The 23140-nt window shown below is 45.3% G+C and overlaps 1 protein-coding gene across 1 annotated transcript in view; it reads right to left on the bottom strand.

Moving 5' to 3' along the window:
* cfap65 (cilia and flagella associated protein 65) overlaps positions 1–23140 on the bottom strand; it is a 152341-nt gene that overhangs the window by 32229 nt on the left and 96972 nt on the right. The window contains exons 24-31 of the mRNA XM_078229291.1: positions 20995–21186; positions 18217–18375; positions 16632–16901; positions 13482–13625; positions 11485–11601; positions 8483–8620; positions 4403–4474; positions 1895–2088 (exon numbers count right to left, since the gene is read on the bottom strand). Of these exons, the coding sequence (XP_078085417.1) occupies positions 1895–2088; positions 4403–4474; positions 8483–8620; positions 11485–11601; positions 13482–13625; positions 16632–16901; positions 18217–18375; positions 20995–21186 (1286 nt within the window). The remainder of the gene's footprint in view (positions 1–1894; positions 2089–4402; positions 4475–8482; positions 8621–11484; positions 11602–13481; positions 13626–16631; positions 16902–18216; positions 18376–20994; positions 21187–23140) is intronic.

The following is a 23140-nucleotide window of genomic DNA, read 5'->3' as shown; positions in this document are numbered from 1 at the left end:
CAGACCCAGAGTCCTCAACCGTTCCTCATATGACAAGCTCTTCATTCCAGAGATCATTCTTGTGAACCTCCTCCGGACCCTTTCCAAGGCCAGCACATCCTTCCTTAAAAATGGAGCCCAAAACTGCTCATAATACTCCAAATTTATTTTCCTCCTGGGTTTTTTCTAACAGTGTGTGGGAGATTAATCTGGAGACTCCAGGGAAATCCTGGGAACCTTACTGTTGCCCTAATTATGGCCAGTGTGTTCGATGAGCAAGCACTGAGTTTTCCCTGACATGAAATGGGGTGCTGCTGCTGAGGTATGACTCTATGATGGAGTGGAGACAGCACAAGAGTAAACTGAGTGACATAATTCCTGAAGCAACCTGGATTTAGAGTTATAGAGATCGACAGCACAGAAAAAGGCCCTTCAGCCCTTCAAGTCTGTGCCTGACAAAGACAAACCATCCAACTATTCTGATCCCATTTTCCAGCACTTGGCCCACAGCCTTGTGTGCCTTGGCATCGCAAGTGCACATCTAAATACTCCTTTAATGTTATGAGGGTCTCTGCCTTCACCACTCTTTCAGGCAGTGAGTTCCAGACTCCCACCACTCTCTGGGTGGAAAGGTTCCTCCTCACATCCCCTCTCAGCCTCCCGTCCCTTCCCTTAAACCTATGTCCCTGGTCATTGATCCCTCCACCAAAGGGAAAGGTTTCTTCCAGTCTACTCTATCTATACCCCTCATAATCTTATGCACTTCAATCATGTCCTCCCTCAGTCTCCTCTGCATTACGCATTAGGATGCAGCCGAGTACATGTCAGTCAATCAGATGAATAAAGTGTTTAAGAAGGCATATGGTATTGGTGCCTTTATTAGCCGAAGCACAATCTCCTCTGCTCCAAGGAAAACAACTTCTGCCTATCCACTCTCTCTTCATAACTCCAGCCCAGGCAACATCCTGGTTAACCTCCTTTGCACCCTTTCCAGTGCTGTCACACCCCTCCTATAATGTGGATTCCAGAACTGCACACAGTACTCTAGCTATGGCCTAATCAACATTTTATATTGTTCCAGCATAACCTACCTCCCTGTTCTTAGACTCTATGCCTCAGCAAGTGCAAAACAAGGATAAATATCATCAAGATTTCCTGTAAGAGAAAATGCTGGAAAATCTCAGCGGATCTGGTAGCATCTGTAAGGAGAGAAAAGAGCTGACGTTTTGAGCCCAGGCGACCCTTTGTCAAAGCTTTTCTCTCCTTACAGATGCTGCCAGACCTGCTGAGATTTTCCAGCATTTTTTCTTTTGGTTTCAGATTCCAGCATCCGCAGTAATTTGCTTTTATATTGAAAAAAACTCGATGTCTTTCCTCCAATTTTCTTTAAATATTTATTTATTAGTCATAAAAATATTGACGATGAGGAGAAAAGTGTTTGACTCAAGCCTCAAGGGACTCAAGAATTGTCCAATCAGGCAATGATTGTGTTGGAAAACTGAAGGTGCTGGAAATCTGAAATAAAAACGGAAAATGCTCATTAATTTGGCGGAAGCTGTGGAGAGAGAAACAGAGTTAATGGCCTGAACCCTACCACCTCGCCCGCCCCGGAATTAGCCTGGGCGCGATTCCCAGAACGGAAATCTCCGTTGGCCTCAAGTGGGATTTTACGATCCCACCCAAGCGAGGCCCTAAAATTCCCTTGAATGTTTCAGGTGCTTGAATTTCCATCAGAAGAGTTTATTCACTTTCCGATTGGCCATGGGAAGAGAGGGTGGCATGTCGTGTGACCAATGGCGGGAGCATGGGGGAGAAGAAGTTGGATGTGAGAGGTCGCATGATAATGCCTCGAGGCAAACGTCCAACCAGAATTGACGACCCAACATATCCCGTGGCTACCGTGGATACTTCCTACCTCATAATGTAGTGCTTAGGAACGTCAAATGGAAAGTTCTTGTGATATTCCTCCATGGAGTGGGATCTGGCGGTGACTCCAAGGTGCAGCAAGAATGGTTTAGCTGGCATCGGTTTCAGCCACATTCCGGCGACTGGCTTCCTACTATGTTGACCTTCCCATGTTTCCATTGGCTCCTTGATTGGAGGAAGCGTCTGTGCAGAGACAAACATACCTCGAGCAATTCTGACTACTGTAATTTAATCCACTTTCAAGCGTTTGGCAATGCTTGATGTCTACCAAGGTTACAAGATTCCTTTCTTACTTCAGGCAACATTAAGCACTCCACTAACGTGTGACGTGGGTTAGACATTGAATAAAAGTGCCACAACTCTGCCTGAAAGATTTACCCTAACCCCAGCCTCAGAAAAATTCTCTCTAATACACCACGGCAATATTTCCATTAACCTGCTGCTGGCTGTCCATAAGGGGATTGCCGATGTACTGAATTATGGACCTTTCTGTGCTGTATCCACATACCACTAAAGACTGTGTTGCAACAGCTCCAGGGAAACAGAGGCAATGTAAATGTTCTAATGTTCAGAACAAGGAATCCATGAGGTCAGGAGGCATTCCAGTTTTAAACTATGCCCCATATCGTGACTGCTCTCGGAGCTGTTGAAAGGAGGACCCAGAAGCAGTAATCATCACCAAGAGGAGCGGGGATCTGAAGGCAGTAACCACCCGTCTGGAAGAATGGACAAAAAGAGGACCTGGAAGCAGTCAGCAGCACCTAGAATAGCAGGGCCAGGAACAGTCACCAACATCTATCGCTTCTTGGCCTTTTGACTAAGTTCAAGTGTAGTATCGACATCCTGCACTCGGTTGCAGTCATGAGCTTACACTGAGGCTTTGTTTGAAGCAATTTTTTAAAGTGGCATCTCAGCCTTTTGGCAAATGAGATCAAGCCTTGGAGAACATGCAATGCCTGCTCCAATGAGCTTGGATCATGTAGATCAGGCCCAGGACAGGAAGTGGGAAGCCTGTCTTGTCAGCTTGGATCTGGAATGTCTCACTTGCTGAGACTCTGAATTGGACTTTGATTGGATTGAATTGGATATATAAAATCAAGACCAAGATGGGTCTTAGACAGCAACCTTCCCCATTGCGCCTCTGCAGCTGCTGCCCATGTGAACCAAGGGGAGCAGGACCTCCTCGGGCCGAACGACTCACTGAACATATACAGTGAATATTACATCGATCTCAGTTGTACTGAAGCACCTCAGAGTGCAACTTTTTCTATGTAGAAAACCTTTAAAATAACAGCAACATTTGTAAGACCATTGTAAAATGTCTGAAACATTTCCTTTACTTAATTGAAGCATCTCAGAATGTTACTCGATGTGCTGGCCTTGGAGGGCATCCAGAGGAGGTTCACAGGAATGATCCCAGGAATGAAGGGTTTGTCGTATGAGGAGTGGTTGAGGAGTCCGTGTCTGTACCCGATGGAGCTCCGGATGGTGATCCAGAACAACCAAACCAGCAGTAAATGCCTGTGGCCTGAGGAGCTTCAGCACGGAGTCATTGTGCTGGAAGCATAGCTGCAGACACTGCAGTGCATCAGGAAAGGGGGGATATTCATCCCTCAATGTGAAGCTCGTCTGTGACCACTTCATGCAGGTGTCAATGATCGGTGGGGGTGGGGTGGGGGGAGTGGGGTGGGGGGAGTGGGGGAGGAGTGATGGGGCCGGTGATTGGAGTGGGGGGGGAGGAGGGGTTAGAGAAGTGCCAACTCCAATCTGGGGTGGAGAGGGGACCCCCTGAGATCTTCCTGATTCTGATTGGACACCATTTTAAAATGGTTTGTGATCTCTGAGCAGCGGGATTTTGCCAGTGTATTGTGGACCCCCCCCCCACCCCCCATATGATGGCATGAAACACGTCCCCCTGATTTTTGTTGGCAGAGTGTTGTAAGATCTGGAGAGAAAATCGACTGGTTTCTCTGGAGAGAAACAGGCCGGGTTTCTCACCTGAAACAACACTCTGCTATTTTTTGGTCAGGTTTCGCTCATTAACTCCTTCTCTCTACAAATGCTGCCTGAGCTGCTGAGTATTTCCAGCATTTTCTGCTTTTATTGCTCTTGTTGACTTTGATAAGCAGTAAAATCAGCCAATGTGCAAAACCAGCGTCACAGCTGATCCCATGGTTTTCCCAACCAGAGGGTTAGATTAAAACCATCTGTCTAGACAAAGAGAAGAACTGAACTTGATTTTAGGTCCAAATCCATTTCACAGAACACCCTTTGGCAAAAGAGTGCTGCAATGTCAGGAACATAGCAAAGTGCTGTAATAACTGAATATGTGAATTAAGAGCTTGCCACTCAACCAACTCAAAACAATCTAATCTACTTCAGGGAACTTTATCATACCAGCGCTTCTTTCCCTCAATATGATTTTTGTTATACTCTTTCACGTACCTCTATTTTTATCTCCACTATGACAGGCTGTACCTTAGTCCATGTTTCTCACCTTGTACTTCATAATCTTAGGGGCTACGTCCTTGTGTGTCATCTTGTGACGTTCTTGTAACTCTTTGCAACACTTTCAGAGATAAAGAAATGAAACTGAGTTGGTACATTTAGAATACACTGTACTGAACCATAGAGGTGTTCTAAAGCATTGCAGCCATGAGCAGTACTGTGCTACTCAGCTATGAGCTATGAAGGAAAAGCCACATTTGGCAAAAAGAAGACTCATATTTATATGGTGACCTTCACAAGCTCCGTGCATCGTAAAGTGCTTTACAGTCAACAAGCGACTTGTTTTTTGAAACCTATTCACTGTTGTAATGTAGAAAAACACCAGACAATTTGTATGAAGCATGCTCCCACAAACAGAAATATGAACATGACCAGATGATCCTTTTTTAAAAAAAAATTGCTCAACAGATAAATATTGACCAGGACACCAGAGAGAACTCCTCTGTTCTTTACTTCAATAGTACCATGTGCTTTTACAATGACCTGAAAGGCAGATTGGGCCTCGCTTTAACTTCACCTCCAAATATCATGCTTCAATAGTGAGCACTCCCTCAGTGCAGCACTGAAGTGACAGCCTGGGTTATGTTCCTACGAACAGAAGCCGGCCATTTGGTCCCTCGAACCAGCCCCGCCATTCAATAAGATCAGGGCTGATCGGTTTGTGTTCAGTTCCACATTCCCCATCCAAGCTGAAATTTGAACTCAGAGACAAGAGTACAACCCACTGAGCAACGGCTAACATATCAAGACTAAAGATCTGATACGTATTGTCATATCATGGGGATGACTCACAAAACTTATGGCTGCTATAACCACAGCATAGATGAACATACTGAAACATATTGGGCAGATTTTTGTGGTCCCTCACCAGCAGGTCTGCAAGCTGCAAAACTTCCCAGGTGGCCTCTCTGCTGGCCTCCCACCTTCCCCGACCTGTCTGCAATTTTCCATAGGGCACGCGAGAAATAGGGCAACCCGCCCATCCTGACCCCAATTGAGGCCTTCAAGTGATCCATGACCAATCTTTGGCTACTGGCTTGAATTTTGAGGCTGACAGGAGAGGTTTGGAGCGACGCGGAAGCACAGCAGATCACCAAGCTCGGACCTCAGGAAGGAAGTGAGGGCAGCGCCTCCCTCTAGGGGTTTCCTTTCCATCCTAAAGGTCTGTTACCCACCTGTGCTCCCAACTGCCCCCACTGGCCTCTCCAACAAGACCCTTGTCCCCTGACTCTCCATCCCCTCCACCCACACGCCCCCCCCCTCCACCCCCGCCCTCACAATGCCCAGGTTCAGCGCCCCTCCCTGCCATGAGAACCCTTGCTCTTATCTGGTCCTGGACTCAGAATGTGGGCATCTACCTTTTGGCCCAGTCCTGGCCACTGTTGCCACTGGTATTGCTGGGACCATGGAGAGCTTTCAACCAATCAGATTCCCCAGTAGCTCTATGAGGCAGGACTTCTACCAAAGTGAGGGGCACAAGTCCCATCTCCAGCCAATTAACTCTCCTCAGAGTGTTAAACGGTTTTGGGCCTGTCCGCCAACTCTTTGGGTGGTGGGGTGGGAAACCCCGCCATTTAAATATCCTTCCCAATTGATCCAGTCGGACCCAAATTTAAACCCCTTTCAGTGCTAAGTGGGTTAATCTCAATTGTAACTGTGACTTGACTCAGTTACCCAGGGTTGTGGAAGAGGAAATTCGGCCCAGGTTCCCACTCTCATCATCCCGAAACGTACAGGTGTGTGAACGTCTGGTATTAACAGAATCAAGCTCGGATGTGATGCTGCACCAGTGAGGTGACACTGCCTCTTCCACATTCAACAGCACTTTTAAGGACTCGAGGTATTTTGATGCAGCTGTTCTATAGTGTGCCAAAATTCTGGTAGATTGAACCAGGGCAGGACTTGCTCAGATAATGGTACGACGTTGGGGGGAGTTACAGAACAATGAGATCTCGGGGTACAGGTTCATAGCTTCTTGAAAGTGGAGTCACAGGTGGACAGAGTGGTGAAGAAGGCATTCGGCATGCTTGGTTTCATTGGCCAGAACATTGACTACAGGAGTTGGGACATCTTGCTGAAGTTGTACAAGACATTGGTAAGGCCACACTTGGAATACTGTGTACAGTTCTAGTCACCCTATTATAGAAAGGATATTATTAAACTAGAAAGAGTTCAGAAAAGATTTACTAGGATGCTACCGGAACTTGATGGTTTGAGTTATAAGGAGAGGCTGGATAGACTGGGACTTTTTCTCTGGAGCATAGAATGCTTAGGGGTGATCTTATAGAGGTCTATAAAATAATGAAGGGCATAGATCAGCTAGATCTTTTCCCAAAGGTAGGGGAGTCTAAAACTAGAGGGCATAGGTTGAACGTAAGAGGGGAGAGATACAAAAGGGTCCAGAGGGGCAATGTTTTCAGTCAGAGAGTGGTGAGTGTCTGGAACAAGCTGCCAGAGATAGTAGTAGAAGTGGATACAATTTTGTCTTTTAAAAAGCATTTAGACATTTACATGGGTAAGATGGGTATAGAGGGATATGGGCCAAATGCGGGCAATTGTGACTTGCTTCGGTGTTTAAAAAAAAGGGCAGCATGGACAAGTTGGGCCGAAGGGCCTGTTTCCATGCTGTAAACCTCTATCAGGGGCTCCATAATGTAAGTTGCTATTAACTAGGCCCAGATATCTATCTGCCACAAGCTTGTCAACAGAAACCCAGCATCTCCTGCGTGGTTTCCCTAACCTTGCGATTAAAGACTCAATGATCTCTATTTGCCACCCTGACTTGACGGATCCAGGTGGTGAAAACTCAACTCCGACCTCTGGTCAACAACTGTTCAGTAAACATCTGCTGAGTTTTTCTGTTTTTATTTATTCTTTGTTCATTCAGGGGATGTGGGCATCCCTGGCAAGGCCAGCATTTGTTGCTCATCCATAATTGGCCTTGATCTGAGTGTCTCATTCGTCGATTTCAGAGGGCAGTTAAGAGTCAACCACATTGCTGTGGATCTGGGATCACAGGTAAGGATGGCAGTTTTCATTCCCTAAAGGACATTAGTGAACCAGATGGGTTTCATGGTCATCATCTGATGGTGGGGATGTCCAGAACCAGGGGTCACAGTCTGAGGATTCAGGGTAGACCATTTAGCATGGAGATAAGAAGACATTTCTTCACCCAAAGAGTGGTGAGCCTGTGGAATTCATTACCACAGGAAGTAGTTGGTGCCAAAACATTGAATGTATTCAAGAGGCGGCTGGATATAGCACTTGGGGCGAATGGGATCAAAGGTTATGGGGAGAAAGCAGGATTAGGCTACTGAGTTGGATGATCAGCCATGATCGAGATGAATGGCGGAGAAGGCCAGAAGGGCTGAATGGCCTCCTCCTGCTCCTATCTTCTATGTCGATGTTTCTATTAGATTTATTGGGTGGGATTTTACAGCCTCGCTCAGCTGAAACCGTAAAATCCTGCCTGAGGTCAACTGGATCTTTTCATGTTCCACGCCTCGCCCGCTCTGATCCCGTGGTGCTCAGGGCAGTAAAACTCTGGCCTTAATTCCAGATTTTTATTGAATTCAAAACTGCCACATGGGAATCAAACCTGGGTCCCTAGAGCCCCTGTGTCTCTGGATTACTAGTCCAGTGACAATACCACTACGGCACCACCTCCCCCTGGAAGGAATTTGAGGCCGATACATTCGTCAGATTATTTCTCTCACTCAATGCTCAGAGTCATTCTTGTGGGTGAGTCCTCAATCCTCAAACCTAATGCCCTGGGAAGTTACACGTGGCCTTGTAATCTGGAAATGTGTTACCCAGTGTCTGAACTGTAACTTTCTGGAACGACATTCCTCAATGAGGAAGTAGGCTTGCATGGCCATGTAACAGAACAGGGCAGAGTGAAGAATTAAAAGTTCCAAGTTCCGGTCTCACAACGCTATACATTCAGCCTCCAGTGAGCAACGAGTGACACAGAGCTCGAGCTCCTGACAAGCCGTTTATCAATCTGATCAGCCATCACAGTTCGTGGTAAACACGCTCAATCCCTGCTTTTTTTATTAGCGGCAGCTACCTGTCTTTGGCGAACCGGCGGTTGGTTGGGCTGCAGACCCCGTTCTGTAATAGTGAACTCGACTTGCTGCCGGTCCTTCTCTTTCTCCCACTCCTGGAGTTCTTTCTGGTACTGTGTGACCTGTCTCTTAGAGTAAACCTATCAAGGAGATCAAGTCAGTTACAATCAGACAGATTTACAGCGTGTTGCAGTTCCAAACACAAGAGCAGGAGGCCTTTGAGGCCCTTGAGCCTATTTCACACTCAAATCAGATCTTAGCTGACCTGTACCCTAACTGCATTTACCTGTCTTGGTTCTGTAACACAACTTAATAAAATCTATCCATCCTACAGTTCTCGAGGTTTTCAACTGAAAATTAAAACAGCCTCAACAGCTTTCTTGGGAAGAGAATGTCCAATTTATCTACCCTTAGTGTGAGGAAGTGCTTCCTGACATTACCCATGAATGGACTGGCTCCGATTTGAAGACCATGCCCTCTTGTTTTGGCCTGCCTCCACCAGGGGAAATAACTTCCACCTCCACCATCAAATCTCTTCATCATCTTAAACACACAAACGCACAATAGTGCATTCAGAAACCACCAGCTGGGCCTTTCTTGGAAATCTTCCACATTGGGAGCAAAATGGTTTTGTTAAGAAAGTGAATTTGATGTTTATCAAAATGGATGGGGCATTTCAAGCACCCAGTATCAACACCAAGTTCTCCCAGGTCACAGACAGGGCAAGTTATATTCAGCAGAAAGCTTCCTCTCCGCTGCTCAATAATGTTTCCAAATTTTCGCCTCTCCAAAGTTGAAGTTTTAAAGGTTATTTATTAGTCACAAGTAAGCTTACATTAACACTGCAATACATTTACTGTGAAAATCCCCTAGTCACCACACTCCAGCGCCTGTTCGGGTACACTGAGGGCGAATTTAGCACGGCCAATGCACCTAACCAGCACGTCTTTCGGACTGTGGGAAGAAACTGGAGCACCCGGAGGAAACCCACGCAGACATGGGGAGAATGTGCAAACTCCGCACAGACAGTGACCCAAGCCGGGAATCGAACCCGGGTCCTTGGCGCTGTGAGGCAGCAATGCTAACTACTGTGCCACCGTGCCACCCCTAAGATCTCACAATCTTACCAGCTCATCAAGCTGACCGACCGGCATGATGAGCCAATAAGACCGCCCCCCCCCCCGCCCCCCCTCCCCCCCGCCTCCCCCCATGACTCTATCTCCCCTCTGGTTCTTAAGTTATTTATCTTAAATTTGTGTCTTTTGCTCACTGACCCATATGCCAATGAAAACAGTTTCTCCCAAAATAGCTCCATTAAATCTTCTCTTAAGCTTCCCTGCTTCCCTGCTTCCCTGCTTTAAGAGGACAGCAACCCCAGCTTTACTGTTCCCTTCAAATAACCAAAGTCTCGACAATATGAATTAGGAGCTGGAATGGGCCATTTATATTACAATGAGGTTCCCGATGTTGAACGGTGGGAAACACGGCCCACCGCTGATGGTGGGGGACGGGGATGATTGCATTCAACATTTATGTCAATGTTAAATGTGACTAAGGCCTTCTCACGATATTTACTGCTCACCGCGAAACCCGCTCAACATGAACGGGAGCAGAGAATCCCGGCCTGTGTCCCCTGGTTCCAGAACCCCCACTCTCACTCATGGGTAACATCCTTCCTGCATCTACCCTGTCGAGCTCTGGAAGAATTTTGTATGCTTCAATGAAATCGCCTTTCATTCTTCTTAACTCAAGGGAATAAAGGCCCAGTCTACTATCTACAAGATGCACTGCAGTAATTCACCAAAGATCCTTAGACAGCATCTTCCAAACCCACCACCACTTCCATCTAGAAGGACAAGGATAGCAGATACATGGGAACCTGCAAGTTCCCTTCCAAGCCACTCACCATCCTAATTTGGAAATATATCACCATTCCTTCGCAGTCGCTGGGTCAAAATCCTGGAATTCCCTCCCTAATGGCATTATGGGTCAACCCACAGCATATGGAAGGCAGCTCACCAACACCTTCTCAAGGACAACTAGGGATGGGCATTAAAATCCCACCTTCCCAGGAATCAGTCTGGTGAACCTTTGTTGCACTCCCCCTATGGATAGTGTATCCATCCTTAGGTAAAGAGACCTCCATATCTATTTATAAAGCCAAGAATCCCATATGCTTCTTTTTCTCATCAACTGTCCTGCTACTTTCAAAGACTTATCTCATGAGCCCTGAGGTATCAGTTCCTGCACCCCTTTTAAAATGCTACCTTTTCATTTTTCTTGTCTTGTGGAATGTCTATTTTCTACACGGGTTTGTCTGAGCAAGATTGCCCATTTGGCCGCAGTAGGGGCTTATATATTACAAGTATTGAGTCGAAGCTACTCAAAAACATTTCGCATTAGAATCCTGAGGGTAAGGGTCAAGTGTGAGCGCTGTTTAGATGCTGAGAGACCCTGGCACTTCATGTGACTGTGCATGGAATACTTCCTGACCACTTCAAAGGAAAGAAAAACTTGCATTATATAGTAATCTTATATGATCTCAGGATGTTCCTGTTAGGTTGATTGACCATGTTAAATTGTCTCTTAGTGTCTCAAGATGTGTAGGTCAGGGGGATTAATGGGGTAAATACATGGGGTTATGGGGATAGGGCCTAGGTGGGATGCTCTGTTGTAGAGTCGGTGCAGACTCGATGAGCCGAATAGCCTCCTTCTGTAGGGATTCTATGATAGAGGTTTTACCCTTCCTGGCACAAAAACATTAAATTAAACACACTTAAAACTATGTCTTATTTCTAATGTTTAGCAATATAAATATAAATTCTTTAAAACTACTTTTGTTTCCTAACACAGAAGAGGAGTCCTTTCATGAGATGGAACAGGAGAGTTTGAGGCAAAAATAAAAGGGCTAAGGCCACAGCTGTGTAGCTGCCTCCAATGATTCCTGAGCACATAGTTTCCTATCAGTTCAAATCCTTTTTATACACAAGTTAAAAGGAGTTACCTCACAGATTAAATCCAGATCATAGAAGCAAGGGGTTTTGTGTGATCTCAGTGTGACAATACAATGTGTGCTGTCTCCCGGATGAAGCACTCCACAGACAGGAGTAACATTTAATACCTGTAAAAAGAGCAGCTACAAGTTAACAAGACTTAGATAGGCGCAGTGCAGTGATGCATGGACCAAATGAGGAGTAATGGCCTCAAATCATATTGCACTGTTGTAACAACTTACATCTTGTTCACACTCCTGACATACAGAAAGATGCCTGAATGATTCTACAGATTATGGGTAGAAATAATTGGATATCAAACAGGAGGTAAGAAAATGATTGACGGGAAATGGGAAAAAGCAAAGCTGAAGAGAAGGGGTTTCAAAAATTCAGGAATTGAATGACAAATTTCATCCAAATATTCAATTTCCTCCATGGCCTCACCCTTTCTCTCTCTGTAATCCTCTCCAGCTCTACATCACAGAGTCCTCCAGTGCAGAAGGAGGCCATTCGGTCCATCAAGTCACACCAACCACAATCCCATCCAGGCCCTGTTCTCATAACCCCATGCATTTACCCTAGCTGGTCCCCCTGACACTAAAGGGCAGTTTAGCATGGCCAATCCACCTCACTTGCACATCTTTGGATGTGGGAGGAAACTGGAGCGCCCAGAGGAAACCCACACAGACCCAGGGAGAATGTGCAAACTGCACACAGACAGTGACCAAGCCAGGAATTGAACCCGGGTCCCTTGTGCTGTGAGGCAGCAGTGCTAACCACTGTGCCACCGTGCCATCCAATCCTTCAAGATACTCTGTGTCCTCCAATTGTGGCCTCCAATTTTCATTGTTCCACCATTGGCAGCTGTGCCTGCGGCTGCCTAGGCTCTAAGCTGTCAATTGCCTCAGAGAGGTTTACCGCTCTGCTTATCTCTTCTTTTAAATCATTTGTTTTGAAACCCACCTCCCCAATATCTCCACAGGTGGTTCAGCTTTTCACTCTCAGGCTGCTGATGTGCCAGTGAAACACACTGGGAGGCTCTACTACATTAGAAGGACTACATGAATGCGAATTGTAGTGGAGGAAGGGAGTTGCACAGGGAGAGGACATACCTGCTGTGTGGAGCAGACTGTCACCAGTGGGGAATGACCAATTAGTCAGCGTCAGGCAATAACCTGCGACTGCACATGATCATGGAGGAAAAGGTAGGCAAGGCCACAGAGGAATTTGGAGACAAAGGCCGGAATGTTACCACCGTTCATGCTGACGGGATTTTCCAAATTCTCCGGCCTCGCTGCAGTGGGAGCGTGGCGCGAACAGCTGGTAAGATTTCTCCCCAAAGATATGAACAATTCATTCGCTGAGGCACGGTGGAGCTTGAAAAGGGCGGGTCCTTGTATAGGGGAAAATATCAGAGACAGGATTCTGGGTGAACTGAGGTTCTCTGAGGATGGAAATGGCCAAACAACCAAGTCCATATGAAGTCTTAAAATTCAAAAGGTGTTGATGAGCACTTTGGGAGTGGTAGGTGAGAGGTGGGCAGAGGCCGAAAATGTTTCAGAGCTAGAAACAGGAGATCTTGATAACAGATTGGCCCTGGTGGAGGAAGATGAATTTAGGGGCCCCGCAACTTTGTATTAGCTTGAGGCAGTCGTCAGGTAGCCTGATCGGGGTGCGGGGATAGAGGGGAAAGGCCGATGTAGCAGCATGCTGCCCCAAGCCCAATCAGTGCTTGAAATACTCCCATCCCATCAGCTGCCTTAAAGATTCACTAGGTCATTTGCACATCAAAATGGAAGGCCAAGAACCTGTTTAAGAACTTGGCTCTGGTTTAAGGTAATTGGTACAAAGTCTCCGGTGCAGCCAGAAAAATTAAACAACAGGGCCCAGACAGAAAAAGTTTTTTTAATACATATTTATCAACTAAAGAAAAACTACAGACAATAAATCTGATCCCACTATTATCATTTCATAATCGTAAACTCGGAAGAAGTGGATAATCTCTCACCTCACTGATGTGTGCTGACGTTGCGTACCATTTATATGAAATGACTTCTGTCTCAGAAATGTTGTACAGAAAGATCATGCGGCTTGATTTAGTGAAGACAGGGACATTTCCAAAAGAAATCCGCTCTTCCGATAAGAACATTAGCTGCCAAAAAAATATCCTGAGACTTTAGGAATATTTCTTGCCCTCTGTGATGCAGAAACTCTCCAATACATTGCCTAGGGACCATTCTTTATAAATGTTTTACCAAACTTTGAATATTGACAGGATACTGCGAGGCCTGGATAGAGTGGATGTGGAGAGGATGTTTCCACTAGTAGGAAAAACTATAACCAGAGGGCACAACCTCAGACTAAAGGGGCGATCCTTTAAAGCAGAGAGGATGAGGAATTTCTTCAGCCAGAGAGTGGTGAATCTGTGGAACTTTCTGCCACAGAAAGCTGTGGAGGCCAGGTCATTGAGTGTCTTTCAGTCAGGGAGAAATGGGTTCTTGATTAATAAGGGGAGCAGGGGTTATGGGGAAAAGGCAGGAGAATGGGGATGAGAAAAATATCAGCCATGATTGAATGGCGGAGCAGACTCAATGGGCCAAGTGGCCTAATTCTGCTCCTATGTCTTATGGTCTTATGGACAAGCTATCTAATCATTACAATAAGTGCTTTACAAACAATTAAATGATTTGTAAAGAGTAGTCACTGTAATGGCATAGCAAACATGGTAGATAATTTACATGGATCAAGGTCCCAGAAATTGCAATGAGATAATGACCAGATCATCTGTTTGTTTTTACAGTTTTGTTAGTTGGAGGTAGATATTAGTCCAGGGCACCAAAAATAACCCCTCTACATTTCATGATGGCACAGTGGTTAACACTGCTGCCTCACAGTGCCAGGGATCCGGGTTCAATTCCTGGCTTGGGTCACTGTCTGTGTGGAGTTTGCACGTTCTTCCCATGGCTGGGTGGGTTTCCTCCAGATGCTCCGGTTTCTTCCCACAGTCGTGCAGGTGAGGTGCATTGGCCATGTTAAATTCTCTCTCAGTGTACCCGAACAGGTGCCAGAGTGTGACAACCAGGGGATTTTCACAGTAACTTCATTGCAGTGTTAATGTCAGCCTACTTGTGACTAATAAATAAAACTTTAAACTTTAACTTTTAAACTTTAAATTTCAAATGGAACCTTGTAACATTTTCACTCAAGGGCAAATGGGACCTTGTATCAATGTCTCATCTGAAAGATAGCACCTGGAATTTTCCAGCATCTTCAAGGCGGCAGGATATTCCGATCCTACCCCACCTCGACCCTTTTGTTTTCATTCTATTTTATTTAATTTTTTACTGTTCTCTACCTTTTATTTCTTTATTGTCTTTCTTCATTTTTCTTCCCCCCCCTCCACTCTTTCCCCCTATCTTATCCCCCCTTTACTTATTTTTTCTTCCCCCTTGCTTCCCCTGTTCTAAATTTTACCCCTGTCCCATCCATTTCTCTCCCCCCCCCCCCCCCCCCGCCCCCCAATATCTTCATCTGTCACAGTTTACCCTCTCATTTTAACTTCTCTGCTGTTTGGCCATCCACACCCTTTATTCTCTCTGTGGATAGCCATTAGCAATCTTTTCCCTGGTTTCTGTGGCTCTGACTCATCTTTCATTCCCTCATCCTGCAGTATATCTCCCACTTTTAGCTTTGACAAAGGGTCATCTGGACTCGAAACATCAGCCCCTTTCTCTCCTTACAGATGTTGGAAAATCTCAGACCTGCTGAGATTTTCCAGCATTTTCTCTTTTGGTTTCAGATTCCAGCATCCGCAGTAATTTGCTTTTATTCCGATTGTGCCAGTGTCAATGAAGATTTCAATGGCTCACCAGCCTCACAACAGGTTGTTCCACAGTGGGGGAGAGAGGGGGCGGGGTGGCAGGCTGGAAAATTCCAGCCAGCATCTCAGACTATGCACTGGGAGTATCAGCCGGAATTCATTGTGTACCCATCTGCCCTCTCAATTGGATGTTAAAAAATACCCATGGTACTATTTGGAAGAAGAGCAAGGGAGTTCTCTCTGTTGTCCTGGCCAATATTCATCCCTCAAACAACATCACTAAGAAACAGATTGTCTGGCCGTTATCACATTGGTGTTTGTAGCACCTTCCTATGCACAAATTAGCAGCCAGGCTTCCTCCATTACAATAGGGACTACAAGTTGAAAGCACTAATTGTTTGAAATCACTTTGGGACATCTAAAGAATGCTATGGAAGTCCTGCCTTATTCAAATTGAAATTCAAAATTCTATTTCAAAGTTGGATTCTGAGGCTACTTTTGTTTGACAGAGCCAGGGACCGGGTTCTATTCCGGCCTTGGGCGACTGTGTGGAGTTTGCACTTCTCCCCGTGTCCACATGGGTTTCCTCTGGGCACTTCAGTTTCCTCCCACAGTCCAAAGATATGCAGGTTAGGTGGATTGGCCACGCTAAATTGGCCCTAAATGTCCCAAGATGTGTAGGTTAGATGGATTAGCCATGGTGAATGGGCAGGGTTAGGGTGGAGGTGGCCTGGGTAAAACACTCTGACAGAGAGTTGTAACAGACTCACTGGGTTTCCATGATTCTATGGTCTCTGCATCATGTCAAAGCTAGGCAGTAAAACATCTGTGAGGTGCCCTGAAGGCAAACCATGACAGCCATAAATAGTCATAGATAGTCACAGACAATCAAGGATAAAGGGGTTCAGGTTTGGTCTAGTGAAAGACAAATCTGGAACTGCTGCGTGGAAACTCTTTCTCCTGCAAAGAGCAATCAACACTTAGAATATTGCTTTTAAGTTAACGGAGTCTCAGAAGCCCTGGAATCACTTAACTGTGTCACCTGCCAACATATGGTGGCCACAAAGGTGGCCACTGATATACATCTGCACCTATGCACGGGGCCACGGGGGGGGAAGGGGGGGGGGGCACAGAAAACCAATGGCGCTGTACCCAGTGAATGTCTTTGAATTATGACCATAGTGCAGGATGCAAGACAGGAGCAGGGGACACAAAGTTGATTTATTGCATATTCTGTGTTTTGCAAACTCTGTACCAGGCTGAGTAAAGCTGTACTTTGCCAGATTTGCATAGAAATCTTCTCGTTCTTCTTGTGGATGCATTTGCTTCCAGTTTTACAATGACATCTTCATTTTTGGCGCCACTACTGACTGCAGCTTCCCGCCCTAACCGGTGAACCGCGGCATTTTGCATGCTCGGAAGCTCCTTTGCGTTCTTCTCGGCTCTCACCATCGCTAGCACTATCTCCAGCACCTTCTTAAAAATTATATCTGCCTCTGCTAATAGCTTCCTTTGGGTGACCTCATTATTTACCCCGCCGACTAAACGGTCCCACAGCATATCATTGAAAGTGGCTCTGAATTCATAATGCTCTGAGATCTGTCTTAACTTGATAATATAAATTGCAATAGTATCCCCAGCAGTTCTCCCAGTTAAGTTAAACTTAAATCGCTGCAATATTACTGAAGGCTTTGGCTGGTAGTGTGTTTTCAGCAATTCAACAATTTCAATGAATGTCTTGGGGAACATTAGGCTGCGTATTAAATTGTAGGCCTGTCTTCCACACATGCTCAGAAGCATTGTTTTTCTTTTACCTTCCTCTGTTGGACTGAAAATAGTAGCTCAGATGTTCAATGTGTTATGTCCAATCCTCTACAGAGGCATCAAATGGGGGCATATCTGCAAACACTCATCTGTTTCTCAACCTGAACTGAACTTCAATGTGACTTTATACTCACGATCTTGGGACTGCTTTTTCTTTCCCTTATCATTAATCTCTCATTGCCAGTGGAATAATTCTTGTTCACCAGTTAAATTAATAACAAGTGCAACATTTATTTAAATACAACTAATAATACAAAGGCTTGCAGCCTCATGGCTGCCAGTCAGCTTCCAGGATCAAACTGATACAGGAGCCCGCGCTTGCTAGGGTGACCCCACCCTGGTCCATGATTGGTTATCTGGGTAACGTGGTCCTCTTGGCAGATTGCCCCATGAAGGGGACAAACACCACAATAACGGCACCCAGTGAGGATTTTGGGACAAATGGGACTTCAGTAAATGACAGACCCTGAGGACTGTCTCCTTAACTTGTGAGGTGTGAGGGTTAAGAAAGAAACAGAGGACCAGTGGAGAAGTAGAGTGGATCAGTCACAGAAAGAAATAAAGAGAGGAAAAGGAAGAATGGATTAAGAGAGATAGAAATGATACTGAAACCAAGAATAATGAAAAAATTAAAAACCAGCACTCGGAGCAATCTGCAATGCAAGGTCAAAACTCCAAAATTTTAAATGTTCCTATTCTGAGCAGGGAAAGTTGACTTGGGTTTCAGGAAACTTGTCATTAATATGGCTCCTGTACTATGTACCATTTCTAACTTTCTTGGGTGTGAAAGGAGCAATTGCTTAAGACTCCCAGGGCACTAAGATGCCATTGTCACTAACAACAGAGCACTGTACATCATTCAGCAACGTGTGACAATTCAAATTTATGGCATACCATTTCCTCACTGCAAATTGCTGAGCTATTTCCACACCAACAATGAGTGAGTGGCATTAAACAAGCCGTTGTTAGTTTCTTAACGAATTCTGTGTAGTTATTTGTTTTACTGCATATACAAATAACAGGAACAAATCCATACACGACAAAGGGTTTAAGAGATCCTTGAAATACAGTACAGTCCGATGATCAATCCAACTCTCACCTGCCCGAGGACTGGTGCTCGTTGGACAGCTGGAGCTCCAAAGTAGGAAGACGGGTCATTGAAAGAGGCAGAGTTGCCGAGGACCCGCGTATCATATCCAATACCTGTGAAGGTCACCAAGGCAGAATCACCACTCAGGATATGAATGGGGACATTCACCTAGTGAAAAGACAAGGTAGAAATCCAATTAACTGGAGGACATGCAAAGCCAAAATTAAGTTTCAGTTGAAGAAGGGAAGTCTCAGAGTGAGCCACAACAGTCAGAGAGTAATTGAAATTCCATTTAAATCCCACATAATGCAGAACACAAACAGTGAGTCAATCACCAATGTGAAGAGGAAGAGTTTGATGGTTATAGTTTTGTCCATCAGCAAAATGTGATCTTGATGAGGGGTCACCTCCCAAATGTTAACCTGTTATTTTCCGCTGATTATTTCCAGTCTTTTCTTTTATTTCATATTTCCAACATTTCTGGTTGTCTTTCTATCAAGCTAGAATGAGTATAATCGGATTCATATTATGAATGCTTGTGCGATTGTAGTTGGTACAGACTCGATGGGCCGAATGGTGTAACCTTCACTCCATGTTGGGCATGTGCCTGGATTCTTGAAGTTACACAGGCTTGAATTAGAGAGAATATTACAACACAGAAATAGGCCATTCAGCCCAGCTGGGGCTGGCGTTTATGCTCTACACAAGCCTCCTTCCTAATTCATTTCATCCTATCAGCATATTCTCCCATTCTTTTCTCCGTCATGTGCTTATCCAGCTTCCCCTTCAATGTGTCCATGCTATTGACCTCAACTACACCCTGTGGTGGCAAGTTCCATATTCTAACCTTTCCAATTAAACAACTACTTCAGTTCTGTCTTCACAGGGGAAGAAACAAATAACTTCCCAGAAAAACTAAGGAACCAAGAGTCTAGGCGGCATGGTGGCACAGTGGTTAGCACTGCTGCCGCACAGCATCGGGGACCCAGATTCGATTCCCAGCTTGGGTCATTGTCTGTGTGGAGTTTGATGTTCTCCCCATATCTGTGTGGGTTTCCTCCGGGTGCTCCGGTTTCCTCCCACCGTCCGAAAGACATACAGGTTAGATGTATTGGCCATGCTAAATTCTCCCTCAGTGTTCCCAAACAGGCACCAGAGTGTAGCGACTAGGGGATCTTCACAATAACTTCATTGCAGTGTTAATGTAAGCCTACTTGTGAGACGAATAAGTAAACTTAAAGGAGGAATTGAAGTAAATTGGTATTACTAAAGAAATAGGGGTTGGAGAAATTAATGTAACTGAAAGCCAATGAATCCCCAGGGCTTGATAATCGACATCCCAGAGTACTAAAGGAGGTGATCCTGGAAATAGTGGATGCGTTGGTTGTCATCCTCCAAAATTCTGTAGATTCTGGAGCAGTCCCGGGAGACTGGATTTTTGATGGTGCACAATTTTGGTCTGCATGTCCCACAAAACTGTGTCAGCTCGTTGGCCTAGGGTTATGACTCTCGCTTTAAGTGCTGCTATCAACGAATTTGCATTGACATCCCGGGTTCAATTCCCGGATGAACGCTCACTTTATGGGCGTCACGGTGGCACAGTGGTTAGCACTGCTGCCTCACAGCGCCAGGGACCCGGGTTCAATTCCTGGCTTGGGTCACTGTCTGTGTGGAGTCTGCACGTTCTCCCTGCGTCTGCGTGGGTTTCCTCCAGGTGCTCCGGTTTCCTCCCGCAGTCCAAAGATGTGCAGGTTAGGTGGATTGGCCATGTTAAATTGCCCCTTAAGTGTCAGGCAGACTAGCAGGGTAAATATATGGAGTTACAAGGATAGGGCCTGGGTGGGATTGTGCTTGATGCAGACTCGATGTACCAAAAGGCCTTTTTCGGCACTATAGGATTCTATGAAAACTCACAAGGGGACAAGAAATATTGAAAAATAATAAAAATGGAGCTTGGACAACAACTGAGACTTTGGGCAGAATTTTAAAAGTTTATTTATTAGTGTCATAAGTAGGTTTACATTAACACCGCAATGAAATTACTGTGAAAATGTTACCACCCATGCCGGTAAATACGACAAAATGTTCAACGATCCGCTGGCTTCAGCCAGACCAAAAGATGCCACTGGCAGGAGGGGCCGTAAAATTCCACTCTTTGTCCCTCTATTCAATTCGCCACATCGCTGCCAAAAGTTTCATCTAATGTTTTATACCGAGCAATCGTTTTAATTTTAACTGGTAGTCTTGCCATTTCATCCAAAATGTATGCCTTTTGTTTCATTAGCAATCCAGGCTTAACTTTAATTTGGTTACAGAAGTGCTATTGTTCTCCATGTCTACACATACTTCCTCCTTTTAGCTGATGAAAACAAACCAATTTCAACTCATTCCATTAACATGAACTACAATCCCGTCAAGTACTTAACTTTCCCTTATCTTTAAGTATCAGTGGAGGAGACACCTGGCAAGCGGACAACATTCTGTGGTGTGAACTGTGCCTCAGTGGGTAACACTCTTGCCTCTGAGTCAGAAAGTTGTGGGCTCCAGTCTCCCTCCAGAGAATTGAGCACAAGCTCTTGGCTGGCATCTTAGCGCACTTGAAGCGGATTACATGGTCATTATCAGAACTCTGTTTGTGGGAGCTTACTGTGCAAATTAGCTGCCACATTTCCAGTATTCCAACTCTGACGAAACTTGAAAAGTGCATCGTTTGCTGTCAGGTGCCTTGGAACGTTCAGGGACCAAAAATGTTGTTGTCAAATGAAAGTCTTTCTCTGGGTCACATACCGAATAGGATCGAGCCTCAAGTGGCGAGAAAATCCATTCAATGTAAGCAGTCATTCCCGGCTTGATCTCTCCACGTGGATTCAGGCACTTAAAGATGGGATGGCTGTAATTCTGCTCCTGGACTTCTTTCACGGAATCTAGCTGGATGTCATATATCACTCGTGCTGAGCCACCATTGTACAGCTCGTAAATCTGTAGTGAGCAAAAGATATAAGGAAAGGGCTGAACACAAAGCGTCACACCAATTGTTAGCGACCCACTAACCTGTTCCAGGGGGTTCTAAGATCGCCAGCTCTGGTTGGACATATTCCTGAAGGTTTTATTACACAATGCCCTAACCTCCCTCTGTCCTATCCTCCAGGGTCCCTCCGTTGTTTTACCCAAAATGTCCATGGCCTTCCCAACTTCCCACACCAATTAGAAACTGAACAGGCTCTTCATGACTCGGCTCGATGCTTGACTATTAAACTGTATTCCTTTCCCCCCATCTCCTAGATTTTGTAACCAGTAAACTGAAGTGTTCAAGGAAAATAATAACCCAATAGCACCATCCCCACTCACAATTTTCTTAATGCACCCACGATTTTTCTTTTGGGTTTTGACCACAGAATAATCTTCAATTGCTGAAGACTCCAGGGCAATCCTGGAGGGTTGGCAAAGTCAGATGTTACGAAGAGTCAATGGACCACAGAGTCACAAGGCCAGATTGGGTAGGGTGGTTGGCTCTATTCCCTGAAGAATATCAAGAGGTCCCCAGGGATTTTTTGAAAACACTCCAGAAGCTTTGACTTTTACTTTTCTGCTTCTATCCCACTGATTTGCCAGAAATATTTTCAATTCACACTTACAACTTGCCATTATGGGATTTGAACTTGTGACTGTGATGTTAGTTCAGAAACTCTAAATCAATGTCACTGAGTAATGGTCAAGAGTAGGAATGCTGGAGTTGATGGCTCCCCTCCCAAGACTAGGACACGGAGGTCAATTGCAGGTATCATCACCCCAAGTTAAGATCATTTAACATAACAACACTGCCTGGGAGCCAAACTCTGAGATTTCTTGATATAAATGACACAGTTTCATAACAGGCATTGCGTTTCATAGAATCATAGAATCACACAGCACAGAATAGGCCCTTCAGCCCATCGAGTCTGCACCAACACAATAGAAACACCTGAACTCCCACCTAATCCCATCTGCCAGCACTTGGCCCATAGCCTTGAATGTTATGATGTGCCAAGTGCTCATCCAGATACTTTTTCAAGGATGTGAGGCAACCCGCCTCCACCACCCTCCCAGGCAGCGCATTCCAGACTGTCACCACCCTCTGGGTAAAAAACGTTTTCCTCGGCATCCCCTCTAAACCTCCCACCCCTCACCTTGAACCTATGTCCCCTCGTGGCTGACCCTTCAACTAAGGGGAACAGCTGCTCCTTATCCACTCTGTCCATGTCCCTCATAATCTTGTACACCTCGATCAGGTCACCCCTCAGTCTTCTCTGCTCCAACGAAAACAACCCAAGCCTTTCCAACCTTTCTTCATAACTTAAATGTTCCATCCCAGGCAGCATCCTGGTGAATCTCCTCTGCACTCCCTCCAGTGCAATCACATCCTTCCGATAACGTGGCGTCCAAAACTGCACACAGTACTCCAGCTGTGGCCTCACCAAAGTTATATACAACTCCATAATGATTTCCCTGTTTTTGTAATCTATGCCTCGACAGATACAGGCAAGTGACAAATATGTCTTTTTCACCACCCTACTAACATGCTCTTCTGCTTTCAGAGATCTGTGGACAAACACACCAAGGTCTCTTTGTTCCACAGAACTTCCAAATGTCCTATCATTTATTGAATACTTTCTTGTCAAATTACTCCTTCCATATAGACCATTCCGTCTATATCTTCTTGCAGCCTGACACTCCGCCCCACTGTTAACCACCCATCCAATCTTTGTGTCATCCGCAAACTTACTAATCCTACCCCTCACATAGTCATCAATGTCATTTGTATAAATGATGAATAATAGGGGGCCCAACACAGATCCCTGTGGTACGCCACTGGACAGTGGCTTCCAGTCACTAAAGCAACCTTCTGTCATCGCCCTCTGTCTCCTGCAACTGAGCCAATTTTGAATCCATTTTA

This window comes from Mustelus asterias, chromosome 14, assembly GCF_964213995.1.
Source record: "Mustelus asterias chromosome 14, sMusAst1.hap1.1, whole genome shotgun sequence".
In the NCBI taxonomy this organism is placed as follows: Eukaryota; Metazoa; Chordata; class Chondrichthyes; order Carcharhiniformes; family Triakidae; genus Mustelus; species Mustelus asterias.
This window is presented reverse-complemented; position numbering and strand designations above follow the sequence as displayed.